Source organism: Alosa alosa, chromosome 8, assembly GCF_017589495.1.
Source record: "Alosa alosa isolate M-15738 ecotype Scorff River chromosome 8, AALO_Geno_1.1, whole genome shotgun sequence".
Classification (NCBI taxonomy): Eukaryota; Metazoa; Chordata; class Actinopteri; order Clupeiformes; family Clupeidae; genus Alosa; species Alosa alosa.
The window spans coordinates 22,650,916-22,677,069 of NC_063196.1; the positions used below are offsets into that span (position 1 = coordinate 22,650,916).

At 39.6% G+C, this 26,154-nt stretch overlaps 2 protein-coding genes across 2 annotated transcripts in view; one reads left to right on the top strand and one right to left on the bottom strand.

Moving 5' to 3' along the window:
- Positions 1 to 17,124, bottom strand: part of LOC125298806 (Fc receptor-like protein 5) — a 31,802-nt gene extending 14,678 nt beyond the window's left edge. Inside the window, exons 1-3 of the mRNA XM_048249674.1 lie at positions 16,985 to 17,124; positions 3,026 to 3,344; positions 2,672 to 2,938 (exon numbers count right to left, since the gene is read on the bottom strand). Of these exons, the coding sequence (XP_048105631.1) occupies positions 2,672 to 2,938; positions 3,026 to 3,203 (445 nt within the window). The 5' untranslated portion in view covers positions 3,204 to 3,344; positions 16,985 to 17,124. The remainder of the gene's footprint in view (positions 1 to 2,671; positions 2,939 to 3,025; positions 3,345 to 16,984) is intronic.
- A 66-nt stretch (positions 17,125 to 17,190) lies between these two features.
- On the top strand, positions 17,191 to 26,135 carry LOC125298807 (sterile alpha motif domain-containing protein 9-like). The gene is made up of 4 exons (XM_048249675.1): positions 17,191 to 17,273; positions 18,530 to 18,560; positions 18,799 to 18,934; positions 21,088 to 26,135. Exons 3-4 carry the CDS (start codon positions 18,931 to 18,933, stop codon positions 25,953 to 25,955), a joined length of 4,872 nt encoding a protein of 1,623 aa, XP_048105632.1. The 5' UTR covers positions 17,191 to 17,273; positions 18,530 to 18,560; positions 18,799 to 18,930; the 3' UTR covers positions 25,956 to 26,135.
- Positions 26,136 to 26,154: the final 19 nt, after the last annotated feature.

Consider the following 26,154-nt stretch of genomic DNA (forward strand, 5'->3'; position numbering starts at 1 on the left):
AAATGGTCCTTTAATTAAGTAGGCTACCTCTTTAGCGCTAAATGGCCCTTTAATTAACACTTTGAGTGCCAAAAACTTAATATTGCATTTTTTGCTCCCAAGCGTTGAGTGCCAAAAACGCAATATTGTGTGTTTAGCTTTTTTTCTAAATTACAAAAATAGACACTGTAACACACCTTATGTGCAATTTTGGGAACTCTATGATAAATAGAACTGAAATACATGACAATCGAAAACTCATGAAAACTCAGAAAAACTATATTTATCTTACACAAGTCCTTTGACCCAGAAATGTAAAGCACATATAAAAGACGCTATGTCTCCATTTGGGGCAGTCGTAGCCTACTGGTTAGCGCTTCGGACTTGTAACCGGAGGGTTGCCGGTTCGAACCCCGACCAGTAGGCACGGCTGAAGTGCCCTTGAGCAAGGCACCTACCGCGTGGAATTCAAAGTGTTAAGTAGGCTACCTCCTTAGGACTAAATGGTACCCAGTATGTCTACACTAATTTATTACACGAATTGAGTAGGCTACCTCCTTAGCGCTAAGTGGTACCCAGTATGTTTAAAATTGGTGTAAAGGGGAATTCCTACAGTACATTGTGTAGGAATTGTTCCAATGGAGGAGGCAGCTTTATGTATGTTATGTGTGCCTTTGGAACAGCCTACCACAGGAGAGCTGAAGTTGGCACAATCAATTCAAAACTTTTTAAATAAATCTTAAGACATGCCTTGGACTTTCTCCAACCTTTCATTTTCCTTGATCTATTTTCACAATTAATATTTAGCATTTTATCAGTTTAACCTACATTAGTATTAACTTAGATAATCCACACATATTAAAAAATCCAAACATTAATGTCCATAAGTAGAGTTATGAGTAAAAAAGTGGAATTCCACAGGTAAAAAGTATTGAACACGCCTACTGAAATTTCTTAAATACTTTGTGGAAAAGCCATTATTTGTAATGAGAGCTTCAACGCATTTCCTGTATGACTAAACTAATCAGTTGCAGTATTCAGGTGTGATTTTGGCCCATTCTTTTAAACAGATAGTCTTTTAATATTGAAGATTCCAGGGGTCCCTCTTGTAAATCCTGATCTTTAGGTAACTTCCAAAATTGTTCAATTGGATTAAAGTGAGGGCCTTGATTTCCTTTCTCTGAAACCAATTGAGAGTTTCCTTTGCTGAATGCTTTGGATCATTGTCCTGCTGGAAGGTCTAGCCACGTCTCATACTCATCGTCCTGGTGGATGGCAAGATTCTCCCGGGAAAAATCGCTCCTTCAACCGTGTGAAGTCTGCCAGTACTATGAGATGAAAAACAGCCCCACACCTTGATGCCTCCACCTCCAAACTCCACTGTTGGTATGGTATTTTTAGGGTGATGCACAGTGCCATTTCTCTTCCAAATATGGTGTGTAGTATGACATCCAAAAAGTTAACATTTTCTCTCACCTGACCAGAATACATTCTCTCAGTATTTAATAGGCTTGTCCAAATGTTGTGTAGCAAACTTTCAACGAGTTTCGACATGTTTTTCTTCAGTAATAGAGTCATGTGGGGTGAGTGTGCATAGAGGCGGTGGAGTGCATTACCTATGATTTTCTCTGTAACAATTGAACCTGCTGCCTCCAAGTCTTTCTGAAGCTTTCTCCAAGTGGTCCTTGGCTCTTAGGCTACACTTTTGACTATCCTTCTGACTTCCTGGTCAGAAATCTTGTGAGGAGATCCTGTGCATGGCCGATTGATGATGCAGTGATGTTCCTTCCACTTGCAGATAATGGCTCCAATACTGCTCACTGGATGATTCTTAAGTTTTGAAATGCATCTGTAACCATTTCCATTGATATGTGTTGCAAATGTCTTGGAAGAGCTCTTTGCTTTTACCCATTATGAAATGTTTCTTGTGTGACACCTTGGTAATGAAAAACCTTTTTAAAGCTCATTAATATGTACTAATCCATCTTATATTAATTTGCACAGATATGAGGGATATTTACTCTCTAACTACGTATAGATTCCAGCTCATTCCTGGCCATTCCTTGCCTTTGTGCACTGCTTTTTCTTAGCGTGTTCAATATTTTTTTCCCTGTGCCATTCCCTTTTTTTACTCATAACTCTACTTATGGACATTAATGTTTGGATTTTTTTTATATGTGTGGATTACCAAAGTTAAGTAATGTCTGGTGAAAATTCCATGCAAATAGCCTCACTCGAAGTATACTTACTGAAAAAAAATGTTGACATGTTCAATACTCAATACATGAAAGTTCAATACATGAAAATACTCATTTTCCCCGCTGTATGTAATTAATTAGATTAATTTTTTTAATCGATTGACAGCCCTACTTATTATTTCTTTTATTTTGTTTTATTTATCACAATTATTATACTATATCTCTTGTTATTGCATTGTTACTGTAATCTCAGCTTCACTGAAAATGAGGAGTACCCTCAATGAACCTCCGAGAATAAATAAAAGTTGAATGAATGTATTGCACATACCTGTCACAATTTTGACAGCATTGCTATGGACCCTTTCAGGAGAGTTCCATTATCAGCATCATAGTTGGCCCCACAAGACTTCCTTTTTAACATTCCATATGTTATCTTAATGCAGGGGAAGTAGATTGGGGCCCAAATAGAATGTTCAAGCATTGTTTGTGTTTACCTTGTTGAAAGGGTCCATATTCCCTGGACTCAGACTCACACCAGTACATCCCACTGTCATGACTGGACAGGCTTCTGATGCTGCATGTGGACGCTGCCTCTGACGTCCACTCCTGAGGACACTCTGGTCCTTCGGCTCTCCCTGTCTCCCATCTTAGCTTCCATCTGCCTGACTTGTCCTGTGCCACACAGCTCATGGAGAGAGAGTTGTGTACGAAATGTTGAAGTCTGTTGGGTGTGATGACCAGAGAGGCTGGAGGAGAAAGACCTGAGACACAGTACGGAAACCGGAGAGAATGCAGACACATTCTTATCTCATGCAGAAATACAAACAACTTTGGAAATGATTACTCACCTACAACCCAAATACGCTCAGCATTGCTGTAGTCTGTCTGATAGGCTGGGTCTCCTATCTCTGCTCTGCACACATAAAGCCCAGTGTGTTTAGGAGCAGCTGAGAGTGTAGCGTCCAGCTCCTCTGCTGCTGTCTGGGAGGAGCTCTGCAGAGTAATGGCCCCATCTGTACTGGACATAGGGCAAGTCCTCTCTGTAGGGAACAACTCTGTACCAGAGGAATGTCCATTTGGAGGAGGATCTACAGTGGGTCCCAGTTAAGTTTGGACAGGTTCCTTCATGAATCACGCACCCCATTTTCTCAGCAGAAATGGCACAAACTGCAGTTGACACAAACAACCACAAGGTGTCACTTGGGAGTTCTGCCACTACTATTTTTGATGCGACTTGACTTAACTGCTTCCATGACGTAGTGAGCCATTACCAAACATATATGATAATACAATAGCGTGAGTTTATATATCTTATACCCTATTTGTCACGGTTACTTATAGATGTGATAGTGTAACGATAAGTGCATGAGACTTTCAGCGGGGGCACGGGAACTTAAATTGATCACGGTAGTTTAAGCTTACACTTAAACAGACTAAACATTCTAATATGAAAATGCAGATGCAATTGTTGTAAAATGGTGCAGCTCCTTTAAGAAAGCCCCGTGCGCAGGGATGGAAAGAGAGAAAGCGAGAGGGGATGTGTGTTAGAATTTAGATGCGTGTGGAAAAAGTAGACGTGCTGTTGAGACTGGAGCGAGTCATATTCAAAATAATGCAAAAAATAAATCAGCAGATAAAACCAATTATCCTCATTATTGCAACCGCAGCATGTCTGCTTGCCGACGTTCAAACGAAAAAGATATCAAAGCACCTTTTGCGTTTGAATGTACCACGATTCGACAGCTGGACAAATGATTTAGCCAAGGGCGTAGGTTTGGTCTGAGCTTTGTTGGGGACACTACCCACTAACCCCCCCCCCGAAAAAAAAAAAAAAAAAAAACTCAACTCTTTCACCAGCCACTATAGATATATAAAATGATTAAATGTGCTACTGTCCAACTACTATCCATGATTAAAATGTGCTACTGTCCAACTTGATCTAACTACACTGTGTAGCCTACCTAATCTGATTTTAATATGTAGGCTACAGATATGTAGGCTATATTTAACATTTATTTTCTATTTGGTTTGTTATGAAATCATGCCCATTTAAGCAGAGCTCAGTTTTGAGACACTTAAATACATGCAAGCTTAGCATTTTGTGAAAAGAAATCATCCTTAAGGCTACATTGACAAACTCTTAACCGTGAGCTGCCTGTATATTCTTCTAATATTTACAGATATCTACTGGTCCGTGTAACGCTTTGCAGTGCTATGTTCTATTTGCAGAATTCACATGAAAAAATATAAAAATAGGCTTAAAAATCCGTTATCCATTCTTTAGGACGGCACAGTAAATGGGTTATTGTTGCTTATTTTGATTTTCAATTGAGCACAGTTATGGTTTTCTGTTCAGAAGTTAAAAATTGAAATGATGCGTCAATTTTCTAATTTCCCTTTTTTGCCCTTGTGGTTGGACTGAACCACGAACACCGTGACCGGGGGGAGAACACGATCTAGCTGGGCCAGGCTAGATGGTGGAAGAGAGCGCAGCCTGAAGTTGTTTGTGATTTTGACATTACTTTAGAGATTAATAACTAAAACAAGGCACGTTAAACATAACTTTCAGCCTATGTTGAACATATCTAGTAGGCCCTAGCCTATATTTGAATACCATGGCCATGCCATACCAAATAATTCCCCAAAGCAGAATGCTTTGCCATCGACGTCAGTCTTGGCTATACCGGGCTATACAGGCTACCCCAAGCACTGTTTGACATGCCATTTTTGCTTATTTAACGCTTTACGCTAGACTAGGTTTCATTAGGCTAAACGAAGACACAACAGTGAGCATAATTTTTCAATTTATCCATTTATTAATTTCAACAGCAAATAGCCTACATTGGCCTGTAGGCAAGGGCTCAAGTCCATTGGTAATGCTCATGTAGGTCTTCAAAGCCTCCCCAAACATAGGCTAAAACACGTAGGCCTACTCATAAGTGTCAGGACGCAGCAATTGTCTCCCTCTGCATCTAAGGTTCTGATCTCGAGCTGACATTATCAATCGCTTGGCACCTTGATGCAAGCTGAACTGTGTTTGATAGCCCTCTATCTCTACATCCGCTGATAAAATGTGATTACCAACACCGCACCAATATGTATCAGCCCGCCCCCACGCGTGGTTCAGCCCAACAAAAATGGTAAAAAAAAAACCCGGCAAAAATTCAATATTAACGGAATTTTACTTTTGTTTCCAATTCAGTTTCTGTTTTCTTTATCTTGCGTGACTAATGACACATTTAGAAAATAGCAGCAATTATCTATTTGCTGACCAGTTAAAAAAAATTGAAAATTGGATTATTGAACATATTTTTTATTTGGATCAGATGAATGGAGCAAATAGTACAAAGCACTGCAAAGCGTTACACGGACCTATCTAGGCGATGTAAGCACAGCTCAGTTTTAAGAAATGCAGCCGAAAGACCATGTTGAATTTTGCTATAATTTATTTCAAAACCGGATTACTCTGGAACAGCTAACGATACACGGGAATGCATTACACCTTTGTGTTCGGTAAGGTCTGCTATGATATATGGTTTGTCATGTGTTGCGTGAAGAGTGTGTAGGCCTACGATATTCCACCGAGACGAATGGATGTGGATATGGGCGCAGAGAATAATTATTAAATCTCTTGAAGTTATTTTTCTCGCGAACAGCAAACAGTGGCTAGCTAGCACCGTTTAAAAGCTGAGAAAAGGCTCTTTCATGTGACACATGTCTGATGAGTAGCGTACTTCTCGAGGAGTTCAACAGAGAAGAATGGGTGAATTTGGACGCACTTCATGCTTGTAGTGAAGTAAAGCTGAAGCGCTGCATGCTGCGCAGGAGACTGCGGCACTATTATAGGTAACTTCAAATCAGCGCGATTTACCCATAGGCTACTGCACATTACAAGATCTGTACGAGATGATCCGCAGCACTGAAGTGAGAAATTATTTAACTCTTTGTGTAGCGCATGTGAGCGCTTTTTTCCCCATTTCAACCTGAATATTGGTGGGGACATTTCAGTCGTAATTTGACATTGGTGTGGACACGTCCTTCGGTCCCCACGCAAATCTACGCCCCTGGATTTAGCAAATTGATTATAGCCGGCACACCAGCAATTGTTGAACATTTACCTGTACAAGACAGTAGCCCAGCCAAACCAAAAACGGTTAGGGAACGTTCCCTAAGGGTTCTAACGTTCCCTAAACGTTAAGGGAACCAACCAACTAAAACGTTCTCCTGTGGTTGCACAGTATCTTCACACAACGTTCCCGTTTGGTTGTCTTTGGTTGTTTTTTGGTTGTTCTGAGTGCCGTTTTGAAATGTTTATTTAAACAAGCTCCATTTCAGTTTTTGAAGTAACATACAAAATGTTTGCAGTCACTTGATTTAGATCCACTCAAATGATTGGTCTTATAAAATATAAGTAAGGTAAACATCATATCAAGATAATATTTATTTTAGGCTAATATCAATTTTACTAAATAAAAAATAGGCCTATATACTTTTGTGCTTTTTTTACAGTATTAGGTGAATTAACTTTAAACAAGAATCTATCAATAGAACACTTTTCACAACTAAGAAAATTCCCTTCTTTCATTTCACAATTCACTTCAGTTCAATCAGACAGGCTCTCCCTTACGCACGTAGGCCTACCCCCACGCCAGTAGGGGGAAGACAGCGCCTCTGCTTTCAGGTACGTGAACCACGTGACCGCGTGGCGGCGACTTCAAAGAGTGTCGCAACTCTCTTTTTCTATGGCTCTGGCCTGGACAACATGTTACCTGTTGCCTACATTATTAATTAATGGTAGCCTACAATAGTTAATTGATTCACGTAACATATTAGTTGGCTCAAAGAGTAGGGAATCAGGATAGAGAGAGTCACGCGTGTGTTGCTTTTGCGGGATCTAATCCAGTTTAATGCTAGTTTTCAAAACATAGATTTTTTACAGTGGCTGTAATGTAGCCGAGCGCTCATGGCGTATGGCGTATTATTTGCGCATTATGTCAGTGACGCGCATCATGTCATCTGTTTTTAACTTTTTGTATGGTTATTGCTTGACAGGGGGGATCCCAAGCAGCTTTCAACCATAAGGCATTTCCTAATTCACCCGACACTGATATTAAAAATGTTGAAACTATTTCGGCATAGCCTATAAGCAGTTTAATTAAATGTAATATTAGTTGTAAACAAACGGGCTACTTGGTGAGGCTTGGCCTCACAGATCAGCTTCGTGCCTTAAATGGCAATACAAATCTTCACGATAGGCCTATTAACTGACCGCCCGATTCACGTTGGCTGGGGGGCGGGGGGGGGGGGGCATTTGTTCCCAAGGGTCTATGAATTGTTAATCCAGCTCTGCCCCCAACGAACGCAACTTTCCACCTCTGAGACAGCTGAAAAGAAGTCTAGAAGACTCCTAACTCACTAAGACCTACTTACTGTAGGCTGCGCAAACCACAGGACTTTTTTTGGGCAAGCCTGCATTCGAGGCAGGCCTTCTGTTGAAGAATTTTATATAAATCCTGCGCTAACAGTAATCCTCCTACCCCCCGCTACCACAGCTGTGGATAGTGTGCCATGCTCACGCTTTATGTCTCCTTCTTGCAAACTAGGCCTATAGCCCAACCATTTATGTCTTCAAAAAATAACAATTTGCCAGATATGCCTTCATATCTTTGGGCTTCATTCAGCATTTTGTTCTTCCACTGGAAATGACTCTTCTACATTTGCTGCCTGCTGCATCCTTTCTGTTTGTATTGTTAGATTGTTGTATTGTTGTATTGTCAAACATAGAAAATGTTTGACGTCTTGAGTTAATGCATTAAACATTGTTTGCTGGTAATCAGCCACAAATATCCTACAGATTCTTGCGTGCGTACATTCTCTATTCTCTCCAAAATGTGCCCGCTCTATAGGCTGGCCAAGTCGTAATTCATGGCATAAAGCAGATGTATTTGTTTATTGTACAGAAAAATAAAAAATAACCTGTCAAGCATTGACTACATTGCAGTCAATAAGTAGGGCAAATTACGAAACCAAAACGTGGGTCATAGTTGTCTAAGCCTCTGCTGTGAGGCCAAACCCATGAACAAAGACGCATTGATATCTGCAATAATAGTTTTTTTTTTTGAAACAAGCTCACAGCCAACGAAATCATAGCACTGAAGGGAGAGGCAACTGGCATGTGATCTCCCCCGGGCCAATGGATGTACAAGTTTTCTCCTGTGCCTACGATATTTAATCCAGTGTTTGCAAGTTGCAAAATGCTATTCGTTTTAACGAATTTTTATGATAGTATGAAGTACTTTTTGTATAGGGTATATTAATTGCTTTATACTCAATACTTGACCAATGGCTATTGCATCTGTCTATTGAAAGTGAGAATGTGGCATGTGATCTACTGTGTAGGCTTCATAAAATAAAATAAACAGATTGCTAATGGCCTACAAGCTGATCTGGGGTGCGTTTCCCGTACAACTATGGAGGTTAGCTTTTTACTAACAGGATGCATCGTTCAACTAACCAACATGTAGTCTGGACTAAGGTGGTTAATGACGTTTAGTAGCACGTGAACGGGCACCTGCACATACTTCTGTGGCGCATTGCGTTAAGGCCGGCAGATGACAGCCGCCGTTGCACAGCAGTTACCAGTCCCCTGTCCAAGAGTTCGTATCTAGGTTAAGATTTTGACAACAATATTGACATCGTTGTTTACCTAAGTGTATCTTTTGTGCAGATCATATTATCAAAATCAGAATCAGCCTTCTTGGCTTGGTTTGCGTAAACTAACAAGGACCCCCTGAAAATCAAAGGCTACATATTCTCAGCTGACTCAAAAAATGCACTTCACCTTATTATTATCTGCAGGTGTGTGACTTTTACTTACGTGCACATGGCTGCAAATTGACTTTTAATTTTAAAATATGGATGTATGGTGGTTAGAAGTGTAAATATCAATTAGAAACCTAAATATATTTATAATTATTAATTTGCAAACAAATAACTGGCGTCAGTGACGCCTTTGACATGAAGATCCCTGAACTATGCTTCTACTAGCATTCTACCACAGGTCGAGAGGTGTAGTTGTAACTACACAACTTTACGATAGTGGTTGCGAATGTTCGTTGCTACTATGGTTTTGGGAAACACTAACGTAGTGTAATGATGCATTGGACCATGTAAGTTCCAAATATAAATGTAATTCTCATGCATAAAGCAGATGTATTTGTTTATTGTACAGAAAAATAAAAATGACATGTCAAGCAGTCAATTGACTACATTGCAGTCAAGAAGTAGGGCAAATTAATTTACGAAACCAAAACGTGAGTCATAGTTGTCTAAATCTCTATAGCTTAGCCTGTTAAAAACATCGCAGAAGCCTACCCAAGGCTACAGATTAATTCTGAATAGTTATTTCTCTACTGGCTCAATTATCACACCACTGTTTTGATTTGCGTAGTTGAGTTAACCCAACACTGACAATAATGTAGACAGCAAATTTCAATTTCCGTTACCACCGTGTAGTCAAGCCTTAAGCCATACCCAAGTAGCCTAAATCGAGGTAAATCGAGCTTTTCAGAAGGGGCGGCAGGCAGAGCGATGTATAGTGGCAGAGCGACGCACAGTGGCTGAAAGTTGTACTAAAACTTCACGCAGCTTCACGCCTCGTAATGTGCGACTGAAGTGGCCATTTGAAAGCGATGCCCACTGTAAGACCTACGCAACGCAGTTTGAATGAAGTTTCTAAGTTAAACGGTTGAAACTGTATTAAACGCACAAAAAGCGTCAGCGGAATAATAATAACTAGAAAATGTAATTCCAGGGAATTACGAGTGCATGAAAATGAAGCTAGGACAGACATAGCATAGCTTAATAAAAAGTTGATAGTTTAGACGTAGACAGTTTAAAAGTTGAATGTAGATAGTTTAACAGTTGTTAATAGACAGATAGTTTAATGAATGTTGAAAGTTTAAAAGTTATATGTAGATAGTTTAAAGGTTGTTGACATATTGATAGTTTAATGCGTGTTGGTAGACAAATAGTTTAAAGGCTCTATATAGGTAGATAGTTGACGATAACTGACAGTTGGAATGGCTCTAATGTTTGCTAGCAGTTATGCTAACAAAGCTAATTATTTTGACCAAATTACTTAGTTAACTTAGCTCGTGTTTTCTAGCAGTTTTGGAAAACATGCTAACAATGCTAACCATGTGACTTAGCTAATCATTTTAGCAGTTATGCTAAAATGCTAACTATGCTAACAATGCTAACTTAGCTAATCATTTTTAGCTTTCTTCATTTTAACTATGTTAACAATGATAATGATGCTAACTAGCTAACTAGCTAGTGAGGACTTTTATTTTGAAACAGTTGAAGGCAGAGGATACAGTTGATGGGAGTCATAGTTGACAAACAGTTACAGTAACAGTTTAACAGTTGATAACAGTTGAACAGTTAAAAAGTTGGATAGTTTAAAGGGACTTTTATTTTGAAACAGTTGTGGGCACAGGAAGCAGTTGAACAGGATCTGCAGTCTTTATACAGCCATATTGTATGCTTAAAGCCTGAGACAGTGGCTCCAGGTGGCCTGAACACCTGGCATTGCTCTATTGTGATGTCATAATCTAATGGTAAGTCAATGGGGAAATTTTAGTAGTTTTTAATGAATAGTTTAAAAAGTATAAAAGTTACAAAGTTGAAAAATACATAGTATTATGAAGTCACATAAGTAAGACCTACGCAACGCAGTTTGAATGAAGTTTCTAAGTTAAACGGTTGAAGCTGTATTAAACACACAAAAAGCGTGAGAAGAATAATAATATTAAGAAAAATTCGGATAACAGTAGAGTGCATTTTCATGCACTCTAATAAGAAAAAATCGGATAACAGTAGAGTGCATTTTCATGCACTCTAACTAGAAAATGTAATTTCGAGGAAATTACCAGTGCATGAAAATATGAACATACTGTATATTAACATAAAATGGCAAACAAACTTTTATTTGGAAACAGTTGGCAGGAGTCATAGTTGGTAACAACTGACAGTTGAAATGTCTGAACAGTTAAATAGTTGAGTAGTTTAAATAGTTAAATTATTTAATAGTGAATTATTGTAGTGAGGATATTTACTTTGAAACAGTTGTGGGCAGAGGAAATAGTAGTCTTAAGAGAGCCAGATTGTATGTTTAAAGCCTGAGACAGAGTATATAGTTTAAAAGTTGAATGTAGATAGTGTAATGGATGTTGATAGACAGAAAGTTGAATGGATGTTGATAGCAGATTGTTTAATGGATGTTGTAGTGCATTTTCATGCACTGTAACTAGAAAAGCATTTCCTGAAGGAAATACAGTGCATGAAAATGCAAAACATATGATGTAAAATATCATACAGAGTAAAAACAAACTATATTGGTTGCTAGGTAGATGAGGTTTAATATTAGAATGACTAAACAGTTTAAATAGGTGGATAGTTTAAATGGTTAAATTATTTGCTAGGTAGATGAGGTTTAATATAGTTGGAATGACTGAACAGTTAAATAGGTGGATAGTTTAAATGGTTAAATTATTTGCTAGGTATGAGGTTTAATATAGTTGGAATGACTGAACAGTTAAATAGGTGGATAGTTTAAATGGTTAAATTATTTGCTAGGTAGATGAGGTTTAATATAGGTGGATAGTTTAAATGGTCAAATTATTTGCTAGGTAGATGAGGTTTAATATAGTTGACTGAACAGTTGAAACAGTTGAACAGGATGTGTAGTAAGAGAATGAGACTGTATGCTTAAAGCCTGAGAAACTGACAGTTTATGCAGGTGGCCTGGCCACCTGGCACAAGATTCTAATTGCTGTGATGACATAAAGGCCTAATAGTTTTTAATTAATAGTTTAATCAATCAATCAATCAGTTTAACTGGCTCTTTGATGGGGCTTAGTTGAGCAGCTGGAAGTTGATACAGGTGCAAATCAAGTTAATTAGCCCATTGTGATGTCATCAGCCCAATGTTAAGTCTATGGGGAAATTTTGAGTAGTTTTTAATTAATAGTTGAAAAACTATAAAAGTTACAAAGATGAAAAATACAAAGCCCACATGTCATAAGTAAGACCTACGTAACATAGTTTGAATGAAGTTTCTATGTTAAACGGTTGAAGCTGCATTAACTCATACCTGTCAACATTTAGCTTTCCAAAAACGGGAGGATTTTTTTTTTTTTTTTTTTTTTGGGTCAGTGTTTATACCGGATCTGTGTTTGCATATTTAATACGTTTCATACACGTGTTTCAACACTGCATTTCGGTCGTTGCTTTTACCTTACCATTACCTTACGCATGCCAGTTATGTATCCGCCAGCTGCCTGCCTGCAGTCTACTTCCAAAACTCCAAAGCTGCTTGCTGTCAGATTTGGTTCCGAGGGCACAAGTTCAGTGTATCAACAACACTCAATAACAGTTTATGTGATGTGTTAATCAATTAAATTCCCAACAATTTCACAACAGCTAGTCTGGAGTAGGCCATTCAACTAGCCCGCTTGCTTACGACGAGACTCAGGCTGGGCAGTCGGCACCCGCTTCCTTATTTGGGTTTTGGGTTGCCAGGTTTTAGCCTATGACAAAACGGTTGAAATTGAAACTAAGTGATCGTGTATGTGTAGGGTGTATTTCATACACAATCTGGCAACCGTGCTGGGAGATGACCTTGAAATACGGGAGAAACCCGGGAAAAACGGGAGTGTTGACAGGTATGCATTAACTGCGTTAGAAGAAGAATAATAAAGCTAAGAATAAGAAGCCTAGGAAGAACAGTACAGTGCATTTTCATGCACTGTAATAAGAAGAAGCCTAGGAAGAACAGTACAGTAGCAGCAACTGGAATCCATGCATTTTCACGGAATTATTTTTGGAATCTGATCCCTTATCATACCTGTTTGTTCAGATTGCCGCCGACTTATCGCGGACTGAATTCAAGATGGCGTCGAACGGTAAAACTCCTTAAGGTACAGTCTGTATAAATCGTCTTGTAAATAAACTGCCAGTGCTTTTTCAAAGTTCTCTATGTCTCGTTTTAAATGTCAAGGCCCTCGGAAGTCTTCCAATGAAGTATGGAGCTACTTTGAGCCTCGTAAATGGTGTAAAACAGTGATTTATTTGCATGGTTAGGCCGATGCCCGAGGCACCACAACGAAACACTGTGTTGGTAGCATTGGCTAACTAGCGCCAGATTTCTGAGTGCAGGGGACAAGCCGAGGTGAGCTATGAGACATACATTCACACTCGGTATCATGTTTCAACACACTTTAGGTCAAAATCACACCAGAATTATCCTTTAAGTCTAGATTTAAAACTGGCTACAGTTGGGGCCTTTTTGATGTCATCCGAAAGTTGGTTCCACAGCTGAGCCGCATAGCAGCTAAAAGCTGCTTCACCATGTTTAGTTCTAACAGTAGGTTTTACTAGCAGGTTTTTCACCTGGGACCTGAGAGGACGAGAAGGTGTGTACTGCTGAAGCATGTCTGACAGGTATTTAGGTCCTGCTCCATTTACTGATTTATAAACAAGCAAAAATTCTGTGACTTACTGGAAGCCAGTGCAAGGACTTAAGAATTGGAGTAATGTGGTCAGTTCTTTTAGTTTTTGTTAGAATCCTAGCTGCTGCATTTTGTATCACCTGAAGCTGTTTAATAGTATTTTTAACAGTATCTTTTGCCTTCAACCCTTTTGTGTCAAGGAGAGTGGCAACCCTAAGTCTTTCCTCCTTTTTACCAAATATAATTACTTAAGTGTTTTTCTTTGTTCAGCTGAAGAAAATTTTAAGACATCCAGGTGTTTATTTGTTCTATACACTGACACATAGATTCAAGAGGACCATAGTCGTTTGGTGACAGCGCTAAGTAAATTTGTGTGTCATCTACATAGCTATGATATGAAATCAACTTATTTTGGATGATTTGTCCAAGTGGGAACATATAGAGGTTGAATAATAGTGGCCCCAAAATCGACCCCTGGGGAACACCACAGGTCAAGGACGTTGGTGTTGAGGTACAGTTTCCGATGGCAACAAAGAAGCTCCTTTCTTGTAGATATGATTTTAGCCAGCTGATAACTATGCCTGTAAATCCAACCCAGTGTTCTAGTCTGTGTAGTAAAATATTGTGATCAACAGTGTCAAATGCTGCACTAAGGTCCAGTAGCACTAGGACTGATGTTTTACCTGAATCTGTGTTGAGGCGTATGTCATTGGAAACTTTAATGAGTGCTGTGATTTGCCCGAAAACCAGACTGAAAGTTATCAAAATACCCATTTGATGTTAGGAAGGTGGTTAATTGATTAAAGACTACCTTTTCAATAATTTTAAAATGTAGATTGGATATGGGCCTGTAATTGTTTATCATGGAGGCATCCAGGTTATTCTTCTTGAGAAGTGGCTTTGCAACAGCTGTTTTCAGTGACTTAGGAAAAGTGCCAGACAGCAGTGATACATTTACAATTTGAAGGACATCCGCCGCAAATGAGGTGAAAAACAGTTTTGAAGAAATTGGTAGGCAGAGTGTCTAAGACACATGTGGAAGAACTGAGATTCTAGGGGAGATTCTTATAGGGAGTCTCTGGAGGCCATTTAGCTAAACACATGGACAAATCTTTACAAATAATTGTGTAAGCTACTCATCTTTTCTTCTATATTGATCTATTTTTACACACAGCTTCACAAGACCTGATGCTATGCCTTGTTTTCATCGTTTTAACTGATTTGTTATGAGCAAGTTTAGCCTGTTTCTAGATATTCATTTTCCAAAATAAGAATGGAAATCTAATTATTAACTTAAATATCTTAATGTCAGGACACACACAGGAAGTTTATGAGGTTTAAGGATCCAACAAGGTTAAACAAAGAAGTTATAGGCCCAAGGCTCAGCAAACATACAGGAGACACAGTTTTAAAGGAAAGCAAGCAAAAGGTTCAAAGCACAAAAAATCCGATACTGAAAACAAGCAAAAGGCAGTCCAAACAGAATATTCAACCTAACTGGAGAAATCCGGCAGACATGGAACTTCAGAAGCACAGAGTTCTTTTGTCATACTCTGATGAGGCCAGACAGTATTGGGAAAGTGAGGTAAAAATAGACCTTTGCATCAACTTATATTCTATTGGATATTACCAGTTTTGAACTTCCATTTGCTATTTATGGCCATATTGCTATGCAGGCCTCATTAACCTGAGCTCATGCAAGTCAGAAAAGGAAAAATACTTTTGAGGAAAGGATCCAGGGGGGCTGGCATAGAAGCAAAGAGGGGGAGTGAGGGTGTGTTTGTGTGTGTGTTTTAATGTACAGAAGCACACATACAGTCCATCTGATCAATAGGTATGTGCCTGGACTCAATTTTATACACTGACCATTTTCTCACCCATTTATTTCTAATTGCCGGTCATTTTTGATCGGGAATACATATGGGGGTTTTAAAGTTAAATAAAACACCCAAATTGTTATAAAAATATCAAAATTTGTTTTGTGTGTTCAGATGCCCTGTGTTAACAAAGTCATGGAGCCTCATAGTGATTGGAATAAGTTAACAATATTTTTCTTGGAAAGGCATTTTTTGCAGTGTCTCTGTGTAGTCTCTGTGTCTCAAGTACATAGTGTCATGACATTACCACCTGCATTTTGTAATCATCACTACTTATGTTTAGTACAATATCAATGTATTGCATAGTTAAAATAGTTTTACAGTGCTAATACACAGATATGGTTTTAGACACTTACAGGTATTAAATAAATATACAGTGATATGAAACCATCCTTTTAGAAGAAAGGAGACTGTTGGGAAATATATCATCAGGACCACTGTCAGGACTGTTGACAATGTATTAGAGTGCGGATCGGGCCGCAAATTTCTGTCCGAACCCGGCCCGCGTCCGAACCCGACCCGAACCCGACAGGCATTTTCATTTTTATGTCCGAACCCGACCCGAGCCCGACGCAGATGATGCCTCAGTTATTCCCATGCTAGTGATTAAACGTTCACGTTTGTGGATGGCCTGTCTTTTTAGCCCATTAAACGGAACACACAACAAATTGTCTACAGAATCAGATGAGCGTGCACGCACGCAGGTCACACACAGCGCACATTAACACAAGAGGCCCAAGCAAGCATAGCCTATTGAAATAGAATTCTTGTCTTACCATTGACGAAAAGTCTTAAAAATGAACTGCAACAGTCGTTGAAACTACAGTGCCTCTGTCACTGATCCATATGCAGCTTTGGGGCAACTCGAGGAAATCCTCATCCAGTTGAATGAGACGACCTACCGGTAGCCTATGTCTTTACCAGTAGCCTATGCAACGCAAATAATCTTAAAATCTGCTGTTAGGCTAACAACTTTTTTAACGTCACCCAAGACTGCATATGTGTGAAATGTGCATAACCATTTGTTAATGTATCGTGACAACGCGTGTGCATTTCAGGCGGCATGCCTGAAATGCGTTGTCACGATAAACAAATCTTGCGCACAGGAAGAAAGCTATTAGGTCTTTTTTAGGCTACATTTTACTTTATTCTCAAAAAACAAACGCTTGCATCGTAAAGCAGACCTGTTGGTTACCCAACATAATAAGGAATTTTAAATGTAAAGCTTCCAATGCATATTGCCCCCATGTGTTCGAACCCGAACCGAACCCAATTTCTAAATATTTGTCCGAACCCGACCCGACCCCTCGGGTCCCGTCGGGCTCGGGTCGGGTAGCCACACTCTACAATGTATAGGAACTGCTCTTATTCACCTTTCAAGTAAGTTGTTTTAAGAAAAGAGTAATCTCATACTTACCATAATGCAGGGCTGCCAACTCTCTTTCGTTTCGTTTTCGTCCTGCAGTGCAATAAGACGATTGGGTGTGGTTGGGGATCATAAAGTAGCCTACTGAAGCAAACAGATATCTTAAACATTAATCCATAGTGCCCTAGGATGTCATACAAGCTAAGACCACCACTGATGGAAGGTTTGTGAGAACCGTTTGGGTCCTCTGTCTTCGATAAGAAGTGGTGTTTCTTGCTATGAATTGTGAATTGCTAGGAGCCTATTGTGTTACATGAAGAAGCATGTTCCGTCATCTCAGGTGAGTAGTTTTGCGATATTACAGTGTAGCCCAGATCTGAGCAATTAACATAGACAAGCTGATACGTACTGTAACATTTTTTAAATAACTTTGTCCCTTGTAAGTTGTCAGTTCTCATATTTTTATCAAACAGTAGCCCAACTTCAATATTCTTTCCATTCCTTTTAGTAAAGTATACCTTTAGAGACATCCTTAGCAAAAAATAACTACTGTTTTCAATGGTCAAAACACCATTTTTGTGGCAAAAAGTATTTTGGACATGAAATTGCATTGTACTGCTCAGAAAAACAGCATTTTCGGTCCCTATTTTTTTTTATAAGGGAAGTGTTATCGGATACCTGATCCAGACCTTTGAGCTGGGCAAAATGCCAAGGCTTGAGTTCCTGATTAGGCCAAGGCCCAGTTTCCCGAAAGCAAGTAGTTTGTCACTCTTACTATTCTTAAAGTAACATGTTGACCTGTTGGGACTTTAGCTTATTAACCATATTCCCCAGAGTTAGCTAAGTCGATACATACGCCTACCCTTCTCATCTTGGTGCGTGTAGGCCTAGTTACTCGGTCTGACTGAGACCACGGCTAGCCTAGCTTAGCACAGGTTTCTCGAAGTGGCTGGTTCCAATAGCCCAACACCTCCCAATAGTGACAAAAGAACGCCAACATTTTCCTATTCACATGCTGTGATTTGTATAGTTACAACGTGTACAAATAACAAATAATGAGACACAGCCGTTTTGTATATCTCTATGTATATTATAGACTTGGTACTATGTTCACATTCAGGCGAAGCACTGCTACTTGGGAGGAGGGATTTGCAGGCAACACGCTCCGGTGTTATTACTTCAAACCCCAAGTAGCAGTGCTTTGCAAATCACTCCGCCCAACTACACATACAGAGATGAGAAGAGTATGTATCGACTTAGCTAACTCTGGGGAATATGGTTAATAAGCTAGTCCTAAAAAGTCGGCACGTACCTTTAAAGCAGAATTACGGCAATTTTTCACATAGATCTCGGTTTCTCAAGGTCATCGAGCACTGTTGGTACGAATCTAGAATCTATGATCTAGAGCCACCAGGCAGCTACAGTGGTAGCCTACACTCTGGGAGCAAGCTCATGAGCCTCCATGTTCATACCTAAAAATCAAACGAATGTTTGAAAAATCAATCTCAGAGAACATAAGTGCATACATCCATCGCTATGGGGAAACCGGGCTCTGCCCCAAACGACGCACCTGTTCACTGTGTTATTTTTGTTCAGGTTCCACTGATCGCTCATCATTCATGCTCAGGTAAGTGTATTAGTAATTACACTATCATGATTCATAACAAAAAAATCAAGATTAAATATTTGGTTATTGTTATTAATGAAGGATAATATGGCGTTCATTAACAAATTAGTGTATTAGTAATTACACTATCATGATTCATAACAAAATAATCAAGATTAAATATTTGGTTATTGTTATTAATGAAGGATAATATGGCGTTCATTTAACAAATTATGCAAGGCTATGCTAATTTTAACAGGAACAACACATTCACTTGTGAACACCCCACATGTGCATGCTGGAAAGGGTCCTTGAGGAAGACTTTGACTAACAGTATACTGGCACTTAAGATGACTTCTTAGCAACTTCATGGACTATTGTGTTCTACAAAATGGGCAAGTATAAGAGAATGGCATTTGTTTTTATTTGGTGTTTTGTTTGATAAACACTACTACAGAGTCGGAAATAGGGCTTCAACCAACTTTTTTTTCCATAATTGATTATTTCTTAAATTAATATAGACTGACTTCAACAGTATATTACACAATGCTCATTGAACTATTTTCATCAAGTCTTTGCACCTTACTTGTGTTAGAGGTTCCACTTGATTTTCTTTTAACAAACCCTGTCTTGACCATTTGATGCTATTTATGTTACTAGTAGCGTGGGTTCGGTTTCAGTTTTGGTGAACATAATTATGTAGTAGGCCTACTAGTGTACCATACGTACCATACCAACGTAGTATACCAAAAATACTGTTTTGATACCTTACCAAGTGAAGAATTTCGATTTCGATACTTTTTAGATTTTTTTTTATTTGATTTGATTTGGGGGCCCCCACCACATCAGTGGCGATCCTAGACTTTGATCAACCCTCCACCCACACTCACACACACACTTTGAAAGTGATGGCTTAGGCTACATAATAGGTTTCTATTTCATATTTTGGAATTCATATAAACTTTATATATGCTGTTAATAATTGATAGTATTTTATGATCTGCATAATTACTAAAAGCTGAACATATTTAGTCATTTGAAAACTACATATTGATTTTTAAATTATTATACTTGTCTTTAATGTCATTACATTTGTGGTGTGTACAGTAGGTAATTGAGTGTCTGTCACTTAAAGAAGAATGTGAAAGTAATTAGCTTTCAGTCTCATAGTTTTAGGCTAGTGGAAAATAGTTGTGCATAGTTATCGTATCGGTATCGGCCACAACAAACCAATATATATCTGTAATTGTTATCGGCCCTAAAATTACATATCGGTGCATCTCTATATATAATCAAATAATGCGTACATCTGTGAGTTTTTTTAACATGTTAAGCTGTAAAGGAGTGTGTGTCCGAGCAGGTGGAGAGAAGACTCAGGTGGAGATCCAAGTGCCAATAACGACTTATTATTATTATTATTATTATTTACTGGGAGGCTACCGGCAGGTTTAAGTGACAAACAATTAACAAACAAACACTGGACAAACAGAAAACAAAGATAGGACAATGCCCACGCTTCTAGGCCCCTGTTAAAGAAACAATACTTACGTCCTCTCTCGTCAGAGACGCATCTCTCTACTAAAGCAACCCCAGGCATTAAATAGCACTGGTCACAACCAAATCACGGTCACAATTCAATTAACATCTTGAAAGAATATTTAATCTCTTAGAAACCCTTGCGCAGCACAATACTCAGAATATTTCTTGTGCATTAACAAAAAAACTGCGCTTCCAAAAGAAAACAATGAAGAAAGAAAAGTTTGCCACAAACACCCCTCTGCTTAATGAGCTTCCCTCGGAGCACCGCCCCAAACATTGAAAAAGGTCTCGCCCGCCTGCAAACCGGGCTTGCCCCCTGTACACGGAAGGCCGTCATGAAGACCGGTGAGAACATTCGCTAGTACAGCATTAACATGCAATGACAAATTTAAGAAGTTATCTTAAGATGTTATGTGCGCGCTTGCAACCCCCCAAACTGCGTTGATGTCACGCTATGCAAACAAATACCTTTTATCACTTTTACCGATAAACAAATCTTCCATTCCTAATTCCCTTCACCACGCATCCAAACATTCAGACCTCCGTACATACATTCATTCAATCACATGATATTGGCCTGGTACAAATTACATCGTCCACAATCATGGCAATTATCCCCCCAGATCATATTAATTTAAAATGTCCCATTTTGTTTAAATGTTCAGTCTTATTATCCATACCGTGTTGGGAGATTTGTCAGATCAAGTGACAGGCGCACTGCGCTCTGTCACATAAGCTCTGAAAATAGTGAAACATTATAGGGACTTTATGAACTTCTTAGGCTCACAAAGCCTTCTGGAAACCCTGCTTAGTAGCCTACCATTCTAAAACTCTATTTATTTTACTTTTTAGAGATGAACATTTTAGAGATCAAATTTCACGCACTGTGAATTACTGATGGTTTCTGTCAGAATATATTCTTTCAATATGGGGAAAAACAACTGGTACAACTGATAGGTAGCTCACAATGTGTTCTTATTTGTATTATCATGTTCTTTTTCTCTTTTAGAAGATACAATAAAGTTGCCCCTAGACAAATGGACTGAGGATCAAGTGAGCTCCTGGCTACATGGCATAGGAGTAAAAGAGAAGTATGTTAGCAAGCTCTGTGATGAGGAAGTGGATGGACCAGTCCTCCGTGACATAACTGAAGACTATCTCATAAACAAAATAGGAATGAAATCTGGGCAAGTTTTTTTGATCCTCAGTAACAGAGACCAGCTCATACAATCAATTAAGAAAACACAAATGGTTAAAGTAAAACCGCAACAACCAACAACAAAAGAAATCTCAGAGGGTCTGAAGGATGCAGAAGAGCCACAAATTGGAAAAGAGACAAAAAGCCCATTTATGGTTGGCAAAAAGATCTTAGGTAATCACAAAGATGTAGAAACACCAATACAGCAACATCCTATCATTGCTAATAAAACCTCAGCAAACCAGAAAGCTGCAAAACCACAACCTGTCCAAACTCAAACTCCTCCTGAGGAGGAGACACAAGGCCCATCTGTGGTTAGCAAAAAGATCTTGGATAGTCAGAAGGATGCAAGCAAAACAATGCGGAAACGTCCCACTGTTGTTAATGAAACCTTTGACAGTCCGGATATTGCAGAACACAAAACAAATCCTGTAAAGGACACAGCGGTCATGCCATTTACAAAGAGGGACTGTAAACGAAGACCATTTGGGAAAGAGGGCATTCATTTCACATATATCATGTCGAATGTCCTTCAGCCTGAAACTGGCATTTCTGATCTTATTTCTCCCTGTCATGAGTACAAGTCATTTGCCATTGCTGCCAAATTAAACCACACTAAATTACAGGCAAAGTTTGCTAGAGAAGTTCTCAAATTTGGTACTGGTTGCATGAACATCAGATCTAATGGCACAATCCATTTTGGAGTTATGGATAGTAGGGAGGACACAGGCTACATTCATGGTGAAATTATTGGCATACCAGTTCTAGACAAAGACATTTATGTTGACGCTCTAGATCACATAGAGAGATGTTACTCTCGTTCTGATGCTGAAGATGTAAGACGATGCATACGTCCGCCAGAGTTCATTGAGGTCACTGACATAAATACAGATGAGAAGAGGTATGTTGTGGAAGTTGACATTGTACCCCAACTAAGCATTGTGAGGAACAGAGTTTATACTGTTCGCCTGCCAAACTTTAATGAGAAGTCCAACAAAGTCATACATGAGAAGGTCGCTATCTTTTGTAGGGTGGGTGCTACAACCAAGCCAGTGGATGACCAAAATTACTTTTACCAGCGGGTCTCTACTCGGGATGCACAAAGAGAAGCTGCAGAGAACCGTGAGTGTGTCACCATGCCAGAAGCCTGCCCGGACCTGGGGAGGAAACTGACAATGCTTGTTACAGGTGGGAAGACATATCTTGAGAAGGGCAAATGGTTCATCCTGGTTACAAACAAATTCTGCAGTGAACACTTGAGCAGCATTGACTTTTTACTGAATATGAGGATCTTCTGTGTCTTTGATTTTGATCCTGACTCCAATTTGTCTGGACTCTGTCAGGAATACCTGAAACATCATGCTGCAAACTTGCATTTCATGCACGACTACATAATATCAAGTAGCTTGACCTCTGAGGAATTTCAAAAGAAAATGCATTTGTTTGAACAAACCAGCTGGATCTTCTGCAATGGTCGCAATGATTTCAAAGGAAAGGAGCAGTGTGATGACATGACATGGTTCAAAACTAAAAAGACTCAACTCAAGGAATGTGCATCACTGATCTGCAAACAGATCCTGCCCAAAGGTACCTTCACATTGATCTTCCTTCTTACTTCTCCAGTCGAAAAACCTCTCCTGCACACCTACAGTGAATTCTTCTCTGACATGGGTGGTCACGAAGACATCATCTGCATATCAGAATCTGAGGATAACTTTGAGAAGTGGCAGAGTTTTGCGCAGAGTTTTTGCAACGAAAGCATGGTGAACCATTCAAGTGTTGTCGGGATGAAAATAAGCCATGTTAATGCAACACTTCAGCGCATCCAGTCTGTTGCTTCTCGAACCACAAAGCATCTACCCACTTATGCGAAAGGGGAGTGTCTTCTTGAGAGTCGAGAGGAGGAGAGGATGTATTCACTAGAGATTCTTTACATGGACCACTGTGATGAAACCAGAGAAGATGTCATCGAAGCTGAAAAAGAAAACATTGAACAACACTTCTACCATGGTGGAAAAGTGAACTGGATGAATTTCTGGCTGGCAGAGAAGAGGCATGTTGGGGAGGTCATTCAAAGGGATGCTTACCAGGTGATCTCAAATCTCCTCAGTGACTGCCTTAAAAACAGTGCAGACCAGTTGCATATTCACAGCTTCAACATATTTCATCACCCAGGCAGCGGGGGCAGCACTGTTGCCCGACAAGTCTTGTGGAACAACCGGAAAAAGCTCAGATGTGCAGTTGTTAAACCATCATATTCTGCTGTCATAGTGTCTGAACATGCATATCGGCTTCGGACATATGAGGAAACTGGTATCCAAAAATGTGTGCCAGTCCTTCTGCTTGTAGAAGACTGTGATGATGATTTTTTGGGTGACTTAAAGAATGAGTTGGAGAATGCTATTACCAGACAGAAAATTACACAAGGAACACTGTGCTTCATTGTCCTGAGCTGTAGACGATCCTACAATCCAGAGAAAAAGTGCAAGGAGTCCCCATTTTATAATGTGCAGGTGACCCACAAGCTATCAAAGGAAGAAAAGAAGCAGTTTTCTGGTAAAAGGAAAATGCTTGAAAAACAATACAACCCAGAGTTTATCTTAACATTTGTTCTCATGAGTGAAGGATTTGATCATCAGAAGATTTCTAAGTATGTGCAAAAGTTTGTGGAACATTTGCTTCAGGACATTGACCATGACCATGTCGTCACTCGTCTCATCCATTATGTGGCACTGCTGAACACCTATGTGCAGAACTCTTTCCTCTCCCAGTCCCATTGTGAAGCTCGACTTACTCTCTCTCTACACCTTGAAAAGTTCCAGTTACTCCAGGGTGATGTCAAGGAAGAGTTTCGCCAGCATGCTTTTGAGGAGGCACTAACTGAGCCTGGCAGACTGGTTTTTATACACCTGAGAGATGAAAGAACATACATTAAATCCATCAGAATCATTCACCCCTTAGTTGCAAAAGAAATACTGAAGCAGCTCTTATGTCAGGAGAAGCAGGAGAGTGAATTGGCTCTGGAGCTTCTCAATGATGATGTCTTGTATGAGCACAGGTTTGGGAGGGAAGACTATGTCAAGTGTCTGCGAGCCTTGTTCATGAGGCGTGATAGGATCAGCAAAGGAGACGAGGAGGACAGTTTCTTCTCCCCCCTTATTGAGCATGTGAGAGATACAGAAAGTCCAGAGACGGCAGTTAATCTCCTCAAAGAGGCTTACAAGCGTTTTGACAAGGATCCTCTATTTGCTCAACATCTGGCTCGACTGAATTACAGCCAGGAGAAATTTGAAGATGCAGAATGTTGGGCTGAACTGGCTGGCAAGAAATTGCCAAACAACCCATTTATTCTTAACACCAAAGGCCAAGTGTACAGGAAATGGTTCTACAAAAAGGTGTCAGGACTAAAGAAAGAGAATAAAACAGCAGAAAGAATAGCAGATGCGGTCAGAACTGCTATCAAAGCCATGGATAGCTTTCAGGAGTGTCAGAGGGCAGCCATTGCAGATGCTGAATCTATGAGCAATGCAGGATTTTTTGCAGCAGCTGAAGTAGGATGTCGCTTATTGCAGCTATTTTCCACTTCATCTGTGTTCACTAACAAAACAGAATGTGTGAAATATTTGCTCACTGACCACATTCCTGACAAAGTGAAGAAGCCATGGGAGGATTTTCACAGCAAACTTAAAGACCTTTATAAAATCATTCAGACATCTCTGGAGTGGATATCAGAGGACCTAAGCTATTTTCAGACAGACCCAAGTGCAGACGAGGAAGAGACTGAGGATCAAATAAAGCATCCTAAGAAGTGGTTGGTGAGAAAGTCAGTAGAGTTTGGGGAATATTTCAGTGTGCACAATGCTTATTCTGAGTCTGGATCAGACATTCCAACTCCTGCCATGACACGCATGAAAATATACCAACTTGGTGGAGGAAACATGACCAACATCTTCTCCATTTTGACTGATTCCAAAAGAAAAGATAAGGTCAAAGTTCTGGAGGACCTCATATATTTGTACAAACTACTGAGGGAAAAGATGGATCAAATGGATCTTGTCAACTACATAGCATCTAACATAACTCTTAGTTGTCTCTCAACTCAGTCTAAAGCATTGGCCTCTCTTAAAGAGCTTCAAGATCTCAGCCAGAAGTTTCCCAAGGACAAACGGAATTGTCAACCAAATGCTCTCTTCTTACTCACACTCCTGTTCTGGCCTGAAGATCACGACAGTGAAGAAGACAAGGAGAAAAAATATGAATTTGTGCTGTCTGCCGTCAAAATTCTTACAACCTGCTACTTTGACAAACAGAAGGACATTCCTGCAAGAAAAAGAAGAATTTACACACATTTTTTCTTGGGCAATGGAAAAGGATTGGAGAAGATTGTTCACAAGAGCAAAGTATTAGCAACCACAAAATCCCTGCCAGTTTCAGAGAAGAGAATAAGATGGTACCATGGAGAGGGGTGGAAGATGGCTGAAACGGCCAAACTGTTAAAACTGGTGTCGGGCAGGACAGAAAATGGAAGCGTCTATCTGGAAGGCCCACAAAAGCTAGAATTCATGGTCACTCCCCTGAACGCAGCCTCTGTGCCTTATAGCAATGAAAATGTCACATTCTACTTGGGCTTTACTATGAGAGGCCCTGTGGCATTCAATGTCACTATTAAGAATAGATGAGCATCAAATGGGACCTACTGCTCTTGTACAAGGAACTGACAAGAGAGAAGCAATGTGCATGTTTTATATTGTGTCTTTCTACTGAAGTTAATAAATAACCATTCATATTATCTGCCCAAGGTTTCTTCCTTGGTAAGGGAGTTTTTCCTTGCCCCTGTTGCTCTTGGGTGCTCCTTGTTGGTGCCCCCCACCCAATCCC